The sequence below is a fragment of the Lissotriton helveticus genome, chromosome 2_1 (assembly GCF_964261635.1).
Source record: "Lissotriton helveticus chromosome 2_1, aLisHel1.1, whole genome shotgun sequence".
NCBI lineage: Eukaryota > Metazoa > Chordata > Amphibia > Caudata > Salamandridae > Lissotriton > Lissotriton helveticus.
Genome location: NC_136059.1, coordinates 163,605,714 through 163,617,829, shown reverse-complemented (window position 1 = coordinate 163,617,829; position 12,116 = coordinate 163,605,714). Strand labels below are relative to the sequence as shown.

Here is a 12,116-nt window from a genome sequence, read left to right as displayed (position 1 = left end):
CAGTTGGGCTTTGTTTATTCTTCACAGACAGCCACACAATACAGGGATTAGGTGTGCCTGGATGGACCATCAACTGGCAGGATGGAGATGGGCCCCACTTGTAACTGAATAGGAAGTCCTCTGCCATCGCACAAAAGACTTGTCATCCCTGTATTGTTCATGCAGTCAGCTTGGAGCCAGGGCAATAGAAGCAGGAAACTTCAAGCACTTCAAAGGGAATTAAAAGGGGGCACAGGTATAAAAATGAAACTCTGAGACCCACTGTTCAGTTCAATTTCTGGATCTGCGTAAGGACTCTTAGAGGACTGCCTGTTGCTGTGGCCTGCTGTGTACTACAGTAGACTGCCTTGCTGCACCTGGAAGGACTGCTTTGCTGCCTGAAGTCTGCCTTCAAACTTCAGAGGCCTGGCCTGCTGTTTTAGCCCTGTTCACCTCCTGAACCTAGGACTACCAGAGTGACTCCAAGGGCTGGCCTCCTGATAGGAGCCTCAGGGACAGAAGAGGCTCCCACCACCTTGAACCCGCAACTGGACCCAACTTGAGTGAGTCCTCACCCCCCAACTGGTGCTCCTCCAGTCCTGAACCCTTGGTGATGGTGTTAAACATACCCAAATAGCCAAAGTCTAAACCATGGAACTTAAAACATTTTGGGCTAAAGACTGCTCCGAGAAATGAGAGGAGACTGGAACCAACCTGCTTGTCTATCCGTCCAAGGTGCATCATCAGTCAGCCTGACTTTCCCCTGATATAGCCATGGTCTTGTACACCGCCATACATACGGAGCCCTGTTTAATTAATACTGATCCAGTATATCATTGCGATATCCTCCGCTGTAGTAACCGACACGCCGGTGGGAGAGGGTGGGTAGAGGGTGGAATGGGAGGGTGGGATAGTTTGATTTATTATTATATGGCTCTGTAGCACATATATACTTACAGTGCAGTTGTGTATCCTGCCGATATATCACGTGTGAATATTGGAGCTACTTAGCTGTTACTTAACAATTGGACACTACCCATCCTGCCTGATATGCACATTATGTTATGCATGCACTATGTTTTTACCACTGCTTAAAAGTGTTTTCAAGAGCACTTTTCATACAATTGATCACTATGTAAGCTGATTGTGGTTGAAAATAATAAACAGATATAAAAAAAAAAAAGTCAGTCAGCCTGACTTTATGGCAACTTCCGCTACGTTCTTCTCCGCAGCAGCATGTCTTGTTCAGCGAGGGGTATCCGGCTTCGTGGAACTCTGATTGGCTACAGCCTCCAGCCTCGTCCCGTTGGCGATTTTCAACTTCCAAAAAAGTGACTAAGTCAAAAAAAAAGAAATCTTCACCGCAGCTTCGTCCAGCAGCTCCCCGACGTCGACACTCCCTACTCGGACACCGCCAGCAGCCTTGCCACACTCAACTTTACCTTCTCAGAACTATTTTATGAGAATTTCTTTTAAGTCCGAAGGTAAGTGCTTACTGGACCCATGGCACTCTTTGTATCCGACCTACGCTCCATCACAGTCTGACATATTTCACAACTTTGACCCAGTCTTGCACAACTAGATGTCTGCACTTTGATCTTCTAGGGGTCTATTTATTTTCCTTGAACATTAAAAATTCATAACTCCGATTCTACTAATTGGATTTTCGTTGTTTTTGTGTCAAATATTTTATTAAAATGCACTCTATTGGTCTAAATTGGTGTGGGATTTTTCTTGAGTTGTGTTTTTATGCTATTACTGTTTGTGTGGTGCATAAATACTTTGGGTACATTACGATGGCGGTGAACCCGCTACGGGCATCCTACCGGTGGCGGGTAACCCGTCATCGTGCTGCCATTCTCAGTCGGCTAGATAAGGATGGCGGGCGGAGTGCTGGGGGACAGAAAGCCCGTATGTCACGGGTCCAACACACCCACCGCAATGGTAAACATGCCCAATGCGACCGCCACTGTGGCAGTCGCATTGTAATTCCATGTGCGGGACCGCCGCCACATAGGCAGCAGGTCCCAAATCCTGTGACGATGGCGGGCGGACTTGAGTCCTTGTCTGCCATCCAACTTCCTGGAGGAGCAATAGTTTGTACTGGTTTCCCAAGCCCAGCTGCAGAGTTCTCTGGCACTTGTCCTGGGACCAGTGATACATCTCCAAAAGACTCAGACCTCAAGTAGCTGTTTCCTTCTCTGGGGGTTTGGATGCAGTAGCAGAGAGAATAGGTTCATCCCATACTACGGACAAACATCAGCTGGATCAAATGTTACTAAATCCTCCCAGCTTCTTTCAGACCTCGCTGTTGGTTAATATTCATCTCAGGATACTTCCTGAATGCTGTAAGCACAAAAACTGAAGGCTAAGGAGACCTATGTGATCTCAGGTGGAAAAGTGGTGCTGCTTCCTCAAACTCGGGCGCATCTCCGGAGACAACCCACTAACCCAATGAGCACTGACGGCCCAATCCATATACTGTTCCAGAAATCAATCCTGGCCTCTTCAGCTGGTTCCCCCACTGATCTAATTCACAGGCTGCCTCCTTGAATCTTTCTCTATTGAAACCAGACACCGCATAGATGGAGATACGGAGGTCGGTAGCAGCGACCACAAAGACCTACACCGGGCCACGTGCTACCATACTTGGGATTCATTATTGAACCATAAACATGCACCTTATCATCCCCTCTCAGTCTCAGGAGAATGTGTTCATCAAGTATTCCGACAAACCAAAAACCCCAAAGTACCTCCAAAGCGCTACAAGACACCTGTGAACATGAAATGAAATGAAATGAAAATTAAATGAAATGAAAAACAATTTTATTAAGCGCTAACAGCTGCCCTGAGGCGTCCAGGCGCTAAGACTACAACCAATGCCTTCGGAGAAAAGAGCAGGGGAAGATCCAACTAATTAAAAAGAAAAGTCTTGAGCTGTTTGCGGAAGCTCAGCAGGTTAGAGTCAGCTCTAAGATGGAGGGGTAGAGCGTTCCATAGTTTGGGGCTTTATAAGCAAAGGATCGACCTCCGGCCCTAGCTCTATAAATCCTAGGAACTTGAGCTAAAAAAGCATGTGAGGAGCGGAGGGCTTTAGTGGGTTGGTATGGTGATACCAGAGAGTGGCTGATTTCTGGGCCGGATTTCCAGTAAGCTTGATGGACAATGCACATAGATTTAAATTTGACTCTCTCTCTAATGGGGAGCCAGTGCAACGCTCTTAAGCCAGATTTTATTGAGGTTCTGCGGGGAGTTCCAAGCAATGTGCGAGCTGCACAATTTTGAGTGCGCTGCAATTTTTGTAAAGTGTACTCCGGCGCCCCCAGGTACAGAGCATTGTTGAAGTCAAGGCGAGATTGAATTAAGCCCTGTATAACTATCGGCCTGGCCTCAAAGGGAAGAAGCGGAAGAATTCTTTTGACCATCCTCAAGAGGCCAAAGCAGGTCGCTGAAACTTTAGTTGCCTGCATGTCGAAGGTCAATGATTTGTCCAACCATGTGAAAGTCATCCAAGGCGGAAACGAGGGAGACATTATATTCTTGATGTCAGACAGACTGGCTTTGAAAAAGTACAAAAGTCACTGGCTCCCGGTAACGAAAAGTTTCTACAGCACTATGTTCCAGAAAAGAGATGGCTCTCACCTCAGAGTGCAATCATTGTTGGACCATACCAAGGCCTGTTATGCAAATGAGTTTGACAGCAGTTTATAATAAACTGTAGCAGTACGATGGAAATGGAAGAAGAACAACTCATACAACAGACTGCCAACGTGGAAAGAAAAAAGTCTTACCTGATTTAACAAGCTGGACTTTGAGAAGCAAGTTGATACACCTAGTGAGAAAAGGCATTATCACATTATTGATTTGATAGATTGATAGGCTTTATTTCGATATAAAAATACCATAAAAGCTTGTACAACAAATACAAAATACAGCATAAATAACGATCGCATTCTATTTACACAAAAAATTAAGACAAAGGGGAAATATTTAAAACAGTTAAGACCGAATTAAATTGACAAAGAAAGCCTTCTTGCACGAATCAACCATGACCATTTTAAAAATGTTGACACAGCACGGGAGAACCATCAGATCTTTCAAAAATTTGCTCTCCGATTTGGCTAGTACGTCCAGGTTGCAGGTGCCCCACAGCTCCGCCCCATATAGGGCAGCGCTGACCCCTCTGGCTTTGTATATTTCCACAACTGGGGCGATAGGTTTACTTGTGGAGGAGCGTTGTTCCTTAAGTAAAGTACCTCCCACCCTTTTGTGACCGAGGAGCATTTTTTGAATGTGCGGGTTCCAGGTAAGGGAATTATTAAGGCGAATACCCAGGTAATCAAACTCCAGTGGAACGGAATACAGAGCCGGAGGTCGCCCAAGTTTCTTGGGGGGATTCATAGTCTAGAACACGGGTACTCATAGTACGGCCCGCGGGCCAGTGACGGCCCGACAAGCCTTCCTTTGCGGCCCGCGGACCTTGCTGACATTGTACCCGTGTTTTTGGAAAAAATGTTCAGCGTGTCTGCAAACACTGTGTTTCAGCAGCGCAACTCTGAGAGACTCTGAGAGACTCTGCTGCGGGGCCAGGGCGATTCCAGTGATTGAGTCGAGCTGCAGGGGCCAAGAAGAGGTGAAATGCCAACAAAGCCCCATTAACATGCAAATGGTCTTTAAAAGACCTGTTAATTTCTCGAGTGCGGCTGTGTGTGTCCTGGAAGCTGCCTCAGCCAGTGCAGCTGGTAGGAGGGGTCCTTTGGGAGAAGATCGCCCTGAGAAGTCTGGGGGCTCTACGATGCATATCCATGCAGACCCCCTGCTCCCTTTAAAGCCGTAAACTTTTTTCATTGAAATGACAAGTGTCTATGAACCCAGGTCACGTAATCAGCACCTACAAGGCACAGTCATAATCAATATATTCTGAGTGGCAGAAAACAACTCTACCTCATGTGAAAATACAAATGAAAATACATGCTACAAAACAATCACATATTATCATAAGAAATTAAAATGTATATGTGCGTTTATTTACAAGTTCTTAACTAAACATTGTATGACTCACTGGTATGCTTAGCTCCTGAAATATATTCAAAAAATGTTAAGAGTAAGAAAAGTACATAGTTATACATATTTTAAAAACAGACAATGAAAAATAAAATGTATTAAAGTTGCCAGTCCCGGTTAAAGTCACTTTGAGAAAAGCATGCTCATTTTTCAAAACGGGAATGTCAGAGGTAGGGTGTTGAATTGTGAAATGTCATAGTTTCAGCATCCAATAGCCCGGTATGGGGGATGTCCCAGCCCGACGCGAGTGCTCCCTGCATCTCAGTGGCATGCCCTCCTGTAAAGTAGTGATTCATCATTGCTCGTACCTGTGAAGCATGGGAGGGGGCCACACCAGCAACCTGAGGAGTGAGGAGGAGGGGGTTGCTACCTAACCCCACTAGACCAACAAGCTAACAGGTGGGACCAGGGTGCGCAGTGGACACAAGCCCATTCAACTGAGACCCAGAGCCACGCAACCCCCCCGCCTGGTGCTCAGTGACATCACAACCATTGGGACCAACATAGAGCACCAGAGGTCGACAGGGAAGGCGTTTTGAGGCGGCGTGTCCCAGAGGGAGGGAGACAGAGGGAGGGAGAGGCTGGCAGAGAAAGGAGAGAGGCAGGCAGAGAAGGGGAGAGGCAGGCAGAGAAAGGAGAGAGGCAGGCAGAGAAGGGGAGAGACAGGCAGAGAAGGGGAGAGACAGGCAGAGAAAGGGAGAGGCAGGCAAAGAAAGGAGAGAGGCAGGCAGAGAAAGGAAGAAAGGAGAGAGGCAGGCAGAGAAAGGAGAGAGGCAGGCAGAGAAGGGGAGAGGCAGGCAGATAAGGGAAGAGGCAGGCAGATAAGGGAAGAGGCAGGCAGATAAGGGAAGAGGCAGGCAGAGAAAAGAGAGAGGCAGGTAGAGAAAGGGAGAGAGGCAGAGGGTGGGAGAGAGGCAGACAGAGAAAGGGAGAGGCAGACAGAGAAAGGGAGAGGCAGACGGAGAAAGGGGAGAGGCAGGCAGAGAATGAGAGAGGCAGGCAGAGAAGGAGAGTGGCAGGCAGAGAAGGGGAGAGGCAGGCAGAGAAGGGGAGAGGCAGGCAGAGAAAGGGATTGGCAGGCAGAGAAAGGGAGAGAGGCAGAGAAAGGGAGTGGCAGGCAGAGAAAGGGAGAGAGGCAGAGAAAGGGAGAGAGGCAGGCAGAGAAGGGGAGAGACAGGCAGAGAAAGGAGAGAGGCAGGCAGAGAAAGGAGAGAGGCAGGCAGAGAAAGGAGAGCGGCAGGCAGAGAAGGGGAGAGACAGGCAGAGAAAGGGAGAGGCAGGCAGAGAAAGGAGAGAGGCAGGCAGAGAAAGGAGAGAGGCAGGCAGAGAAAGGAGAGAGGCAGGCAGAGAAGGGGAGAGACAGGCAGAGAAAGGAGAGAGGCAGGCAGAGAAGGGGAGAGACAGGCAGAGAAAGGAGAGAGGCAGGCAGAGAAAGGAGAGAGAAAGGCAGAGAAAGGAGAGAGGCAGGCAGAGAAGGAGAGAGGCAGGCAGAGAAGGGGAGAGACAGGCAGAGAAAGGGAGAGGCAGGCAGAGAAAGGAGAGAGGCAGGCAGAGAAAGGAGAGAAGCAGGCAGAGAAAGGAGAGAAGCAGGCAGAGAAAGGAGAGAGGCAGGCAGAGAAGGGGAGAGGCAGGCAGAGAAAGGGAGAGGCAGGCAGAGAAAGGAGAGGCAGGCAGAGAAAGGAGAGAGGCAGGCAGAGAAAGGGAGAGGCAGGCAGAGAAAGGGAGAGGCAGGTAGAGAAAGGGGGAGAGGCAGAGGGTGGGAGAGAGGCAGGCGGAGAAAGGGATTGGCAGGCAGAGAAAGGGAGAGAGGCAGAGAAAGGGAGAGGCAGGCAGAGAAAGGGAGAGAGGCAGAGAAAGGGAGCGAGGCAGAGAAAGAGAGAGAGGCAGAGGGTAGGAGAGAGGCAGAGGGTGGGAGAGAGGCAGAGGGTGGGAGGCAGAGGGTGGGAGGGAGGCAGAGGGTGGGAGACAGAGGGAGAGACAGAGGGTGGGAGACAGAGGGTGGGAGACAGAGGGAGAGAGAGAGGGTGGGAGTGAGTGAGATAGTCAGAGTGAGTGAGACAGAGGGAGGGAGGGAGAGAGGGAGAGAGGGAGGGAGGGAGGGAGGGAGCGAGAGAGAGAGAAAGAGAGAGAGAGAGAGAGAGAGAGAGAGAGAGAGATATTTGTGTATGCAAGGTCTGGTGGCTCAGTGGACGAAGGCGTCCGCTGCAGGGACCTGTGATCAACCTCATGGTCACAGTTTTTTTTGTTGCTCTAGCCCCGCCCCCTACTCCACTGACCCCGCCCCCACTGGTGCGGCCCTCGGACACAAACCACACTGTATATTTGGCCCCTGAGAGAAAGTTTGTGAGTACCCATGGTCTAGAACTTAGTTTTGTCGGTATTGATTACCAACGCCCGCAACAAACAAAACTCCTGGAAACTATTCAGAAGGCTCTGAAGACCCATAGAAGACTTTGAGATAAGAAGAGTATTGTCTGCAAAAAGCAGTGTTGGGATCCGTTTGCCCGCCAGGGATGGAGCGTCTGAGGGGTTTCTTAGCAGATGCTCAACCACACCGATTACATAAAGGGAAAACAGAGTGGGTGCTAACACGCATCCCTGGCCGACGCCCCTTCCCGCAGGGATCCTGTCGGTTTTTTCACCCTTCTTACCCCAACGAACCTGCGCAAAATTGCCAGCATGTAGTTTTACCAAGACAGAGAGAATATACGCAGGCAACCCCAGATCTAGCAGAACCTTCCACAGCTCCTCCCTAGGAACCAGGTCAAAGGCAGTCTTAAGGTCTATAAAGGCCAAGTACAAACTGCCCTTGCCCAGCACCACCACCTTCCAATATAAGAGAGCCAATCTAAAGGCCTGTTCAATTGTCCGACAAGATGTTGTTGTCGTCCACCCACTGGAGCACCCTTCCCAGAATCACCTTCCCTGCCACTTTTTGGGAAGAGTCGATAAGACTTATTGGCCTGTAGTTGGCGGGGTTGTCCCGACACCCCTTTTTGAATATCGAGACAACCTCTGCCCCCTTCCAGGATTCGGGTACGGGCGCACCTTTGCTAATGGCATTTAACAATGATGAAACTAACTTCCCCCACTCCTTGGGATTTGCCCGTAGTAGACCGCCCGGTATTCCATCAGGCCCTGCTGCTTTCAAAGGCACCAATGTTTTAATTACATCTACAACCTCTCTAGCAGTAAAGGGAACATACTCAAATCCCCCTGAACAAGCAGCCAGAGAGAGGGTGGTGAGGGTAATCGACTCAGTAGAGGTATAGAGAGACGTGAAATGGTTGAACCAGCTCCTGGCAGGGATGTTACACGTCATCAAGGTGTTAACTGGCCTGTCCCTAGATCTTATAAGGTTCCAGAAGCTTCTAGCATCCCTATCCGAACTTGCTTTCATGAGATCCGCCCAGAACCTGTCCTCCCATTCTCTCTTGGCTGCAGACGTAGTCTGAGAGTACTCTTTCCTTGCCACTCTTATGGCAGCCAAAGATTTACTTTTGACAGCACCAATCAGGGAATTTTTCTTCTCCCTACATTTTTTAGTGTACCAACTATGTGAGTTCGACAGATTCTCACTCTTATCAGTTCGAGAGGCCTTACTTGGGAGATGGAAAAGTTCAGTAAGAGCCTTGGTGGTATCACTTCCTCGGACTGGGGATCCATCAAATCCAGTTTGGACTGAGCAGTATCTAAGAGTGTCGCAATAGCTAACACTTTCTTTTCATCCATAATGAGCTTACTCCATTTTAGGCGTCTACCACAGTTGGAAGGATATACTTCCTGATGGGCAGGCGCCAAATGGGACGTAAGCACCCCCGAGTTCCCCGTCCACAGAGGACGGAGGGCAAGAGAAAGGGGATTATGATCACTCTCGACTGAAGGGAGTACCTCCATGTCCTGCAAGAAGCCCCAGAGTTTTACGTTGAGGAGAATATAGTCTATCCTGGACGTGTGGTCCACCCTATTGTAAGTATGGGCTCCAGATGGATCCGAGGACGTCCTTCCATTCACAGCCCTAAGGCCAAATTCCATGTTTAGGGAGTAAATTTGGACCACCACTTGTGACCACCTTCTAATGGGAGGTATAGTTAAAACTGGTATACCCCTCCTAGTATCTTCATCAACAGTCCCCAGATTGTCCTCCAATCCTAGGGGCTCAAACGTACAGTTGAAGTCCCCTGCAACCAGGACATGAGAACTATTAGTGCCCTGCTTAAGCAAGGATTCCAACTCTGATACTATGGGTGAGTGTGAACCTCCCTTCATACCCCTGGCATAGATATTAAAGATGTCTAGGGTCAGCCCTCTCCTGGGTCCCTTGAGTGATATACTCAGAAGATCAAATGAGTTTGACACTTGCTGAGTAACTTGGCAGCCAAGTGAAATGGCGAGCCAAATGAGAAGGCCTCCTGAGGGGCGGCCCTTCCCGGAAATGGGTGGCACTGCTGGTAAGAAAAAGGATGAGTAACCTACCTTGTGGCAGGGCTCCCTACTCCAAGTTTCTTGGAAGATGCAAATAGAGTAGCCCTCCACAAGAATCCTTATATCTGGATCCGCCACAGCAGGCTCGCTGCGAGGTACAAGGTTGGGAACCCGCTCCCCCTCAGGGGGTAACCGAGGTGCACTTATTCCTTGCTTGGTCCCAACTCCCAGGGAACCTGTGCTTGGGGACTACATACAACTAGAGAGGGTGTCGGACTGGTATCAATAGTCTCTAAGACGTAAGGCTCCGTCCAAAGTCCCAAACACGGGGACAAGGGAACCAACCCGGGGAGAGTATCGTTTCAATATCCTGGCATCCTCCCATATGACTCCAGCCATGCAGCTGGCTGGTAAGGCATAGGGAAGAAGTCATTCCCGGGGAGGGTAAAATTGCACCTCCCTCTTCCATCCAAATTAATACCACAATGATTACCAACAGATCTCGGGTAGAAGTAGGTCAAATCTACTACTCCAATGCCAGCACCTCCTATCCCCAGATTCTGATTGCAAATTATCTGGGCAACCCTAACATCTTTAAAATTAACCACCATACAGTCACCCTCAAAACGCTTATGCCCATGACCCACCCACCCTACCCTTCTAACACCCAGGATCAAACCATCTAGTCCTCTGGGCAGGGGTCTATTTATCCTTAACCAGTGCATGGTTTTGTTTTTTAGCATCTGGTAGGATTCTAGCTGCCCAGCCATCAAGGGTGGTACGTTAGTGAGAATAGCAACGTAAGGGTGACAGTCTGGGGGCAAATTCATAGGTGGTATTCTGGGGCCTCTTTGGGGGGAAGTGCATCGGGCTGGATAATAAGAGGAGGAATGGAGCTAGTTCTTCTAGATTGAGCTGGCTCAGGACCTTTACCAGTGTCAGAGTTTCTTGAATTAACAGAGCCATTTTTGCCAGAAGCCTCGGAACATGCAGGCTTCTTAGCATGGGGATTGATAGCCCTTGGAGGATTTGGGTATTTAGTAGTGTTCTTTGTGGCCAGCCCAGGGTTCCGGTCGCCCCCATTTGCGGTGACAGCAGGTACAGCTTGAGCCTCTACCGCTGGCACCCCTTTGACCGTTCCATTTACATTAGATAAATCCTGTGGGGTAGCAAAGGTCGCCCTGGCAGCAAGTTCCCCCCCAGAATCAACATCCCTAGTCCTGGAGTGTAGTTTGATGAGAGATTTAGTGGAGAAGAAGTTATCCAGTGTCGCTTGCTCAAAGCTGTCCAACCGCTCCACCAACCTTTTGACTCTCTCTAAGACCGGAGTCAATTGAGATTTCATCAATTTCTCTATCTGAGCAATCAGGGGGATTTCGAGGGGTGTGAGCTCGGCAGAATCCGTAGTCAGATCAGCGCATGGTTTTGCTGGTAACACGCCGAAGGGCACACCCCCCGTGTCCCCCTGAGAACGACCTACGCCCACCCCTGTGGTCTTTTGGGTCACTCCCGCCCTAATGCCAAGTTTCCAAATGTTCTTATAGGGTTTAGGATGACAATCTTTACGCGGACTAGCAATTCTTTTTCTTTTAGTATGGGCTATTCTGGCTACTGCCCGCGGTAACAACACCGGTGGATCACATTATTACAAACTAACAGTCTTGACAATAGACAGCATATGGAATAAGCGTAAAAATTAATGGCATTAACAGATTTAATGGAAAGTAGAAAAATAGTCACTGTGCTGCAAAAAAGATTCTCCAGAATTGGAGTATTCCATTGATTCACAAAGCATAAGGAACAATTAGTTATCTGTGGCAATGTGTATTCAGAATTGGAATACTCCCCTGAGTAACAAGCACAGAATGCCAGTGCATTTCTGAGAAGTGTACCCTCAGGAAAGAAGGAATGGGTGCTTTACCGATAACATTAGATCAGAAGCTATGGAAACTTTTAGAGAATCATATGTTTTGAATATTACCAGTCACTAGACTGTGAATCTTAAGTACATTAATAGCACAGAAGCTTTACAAAACCATCATCGCCATTCACAACCAACACATCCACTTCATCTTTGTCTTTGCTGAACTCCCAAACTCTGCCCCTGTCAAATGTGACTTGTGAGTAGCACAGAGCGTGAATTAGCCTTGCAAGCTTAGAGCCCCACCAGGAAGCATGTAAGCCAATGAAGGAGAAGTTATTTACTTGCAAACACACTTCTCTATTATGGTTACGTGTATTAAATCCATCAACATGTGTACATATTTCCACCATTGTGTGGAGCCCATAATATCTTTTTTCAACAGGAATTAATTTTCTTTAAAATGTTGCTTGTTTAAAATAATATTCTCTGACTCCAATTAGAACCCAGTGTAGGGGGTTGAGAAACAAAAATATTTTTAAGCGGGTCATGACTGCATTTCTGACTAAATTCATCTCAACGTGTACGATGAAGAATATTTATGAGCAATGACCTTCCAGAATGCAAAATATTATGAACTAACATTTAAAGACCCACTGGCATGCTTGTTAGAAAGTCAGTTCAAAAGTAATATTCGCCAAAATATGGACTAATGTACAAGCAGCAGCTCTGCAATGTAATCAACTGCTTCTGGCTTGGAATAATCTACAGCTAAATATGCTTGAGC

General features: G+C 48.2%; 1 protein-coding gene across 2 annotated transcripts in view; it reads right to left on the bottom strand.

The window, feature by feature from the left end:
- The window catches only part of FANCG (FA complementation group G), a 288,288-nt gene that overhangs the window by 49,851 nt on the left and 226,321 nt on the right, over positions 1–12,116 (bottom strand). For both annotated transcript variants that reach the window (XM_078674680.1, XM_078674679.1), the window contains exon 11: positions 3,771–3,811. In XM_078674680.1, coding sequence (XP_078530806.1) covers positions 3,771–3,811 — 41 coding nt within the window. The remainder of the gene's footprint in view (positions 1–3,770; positions 3,812–12,116) is intronic.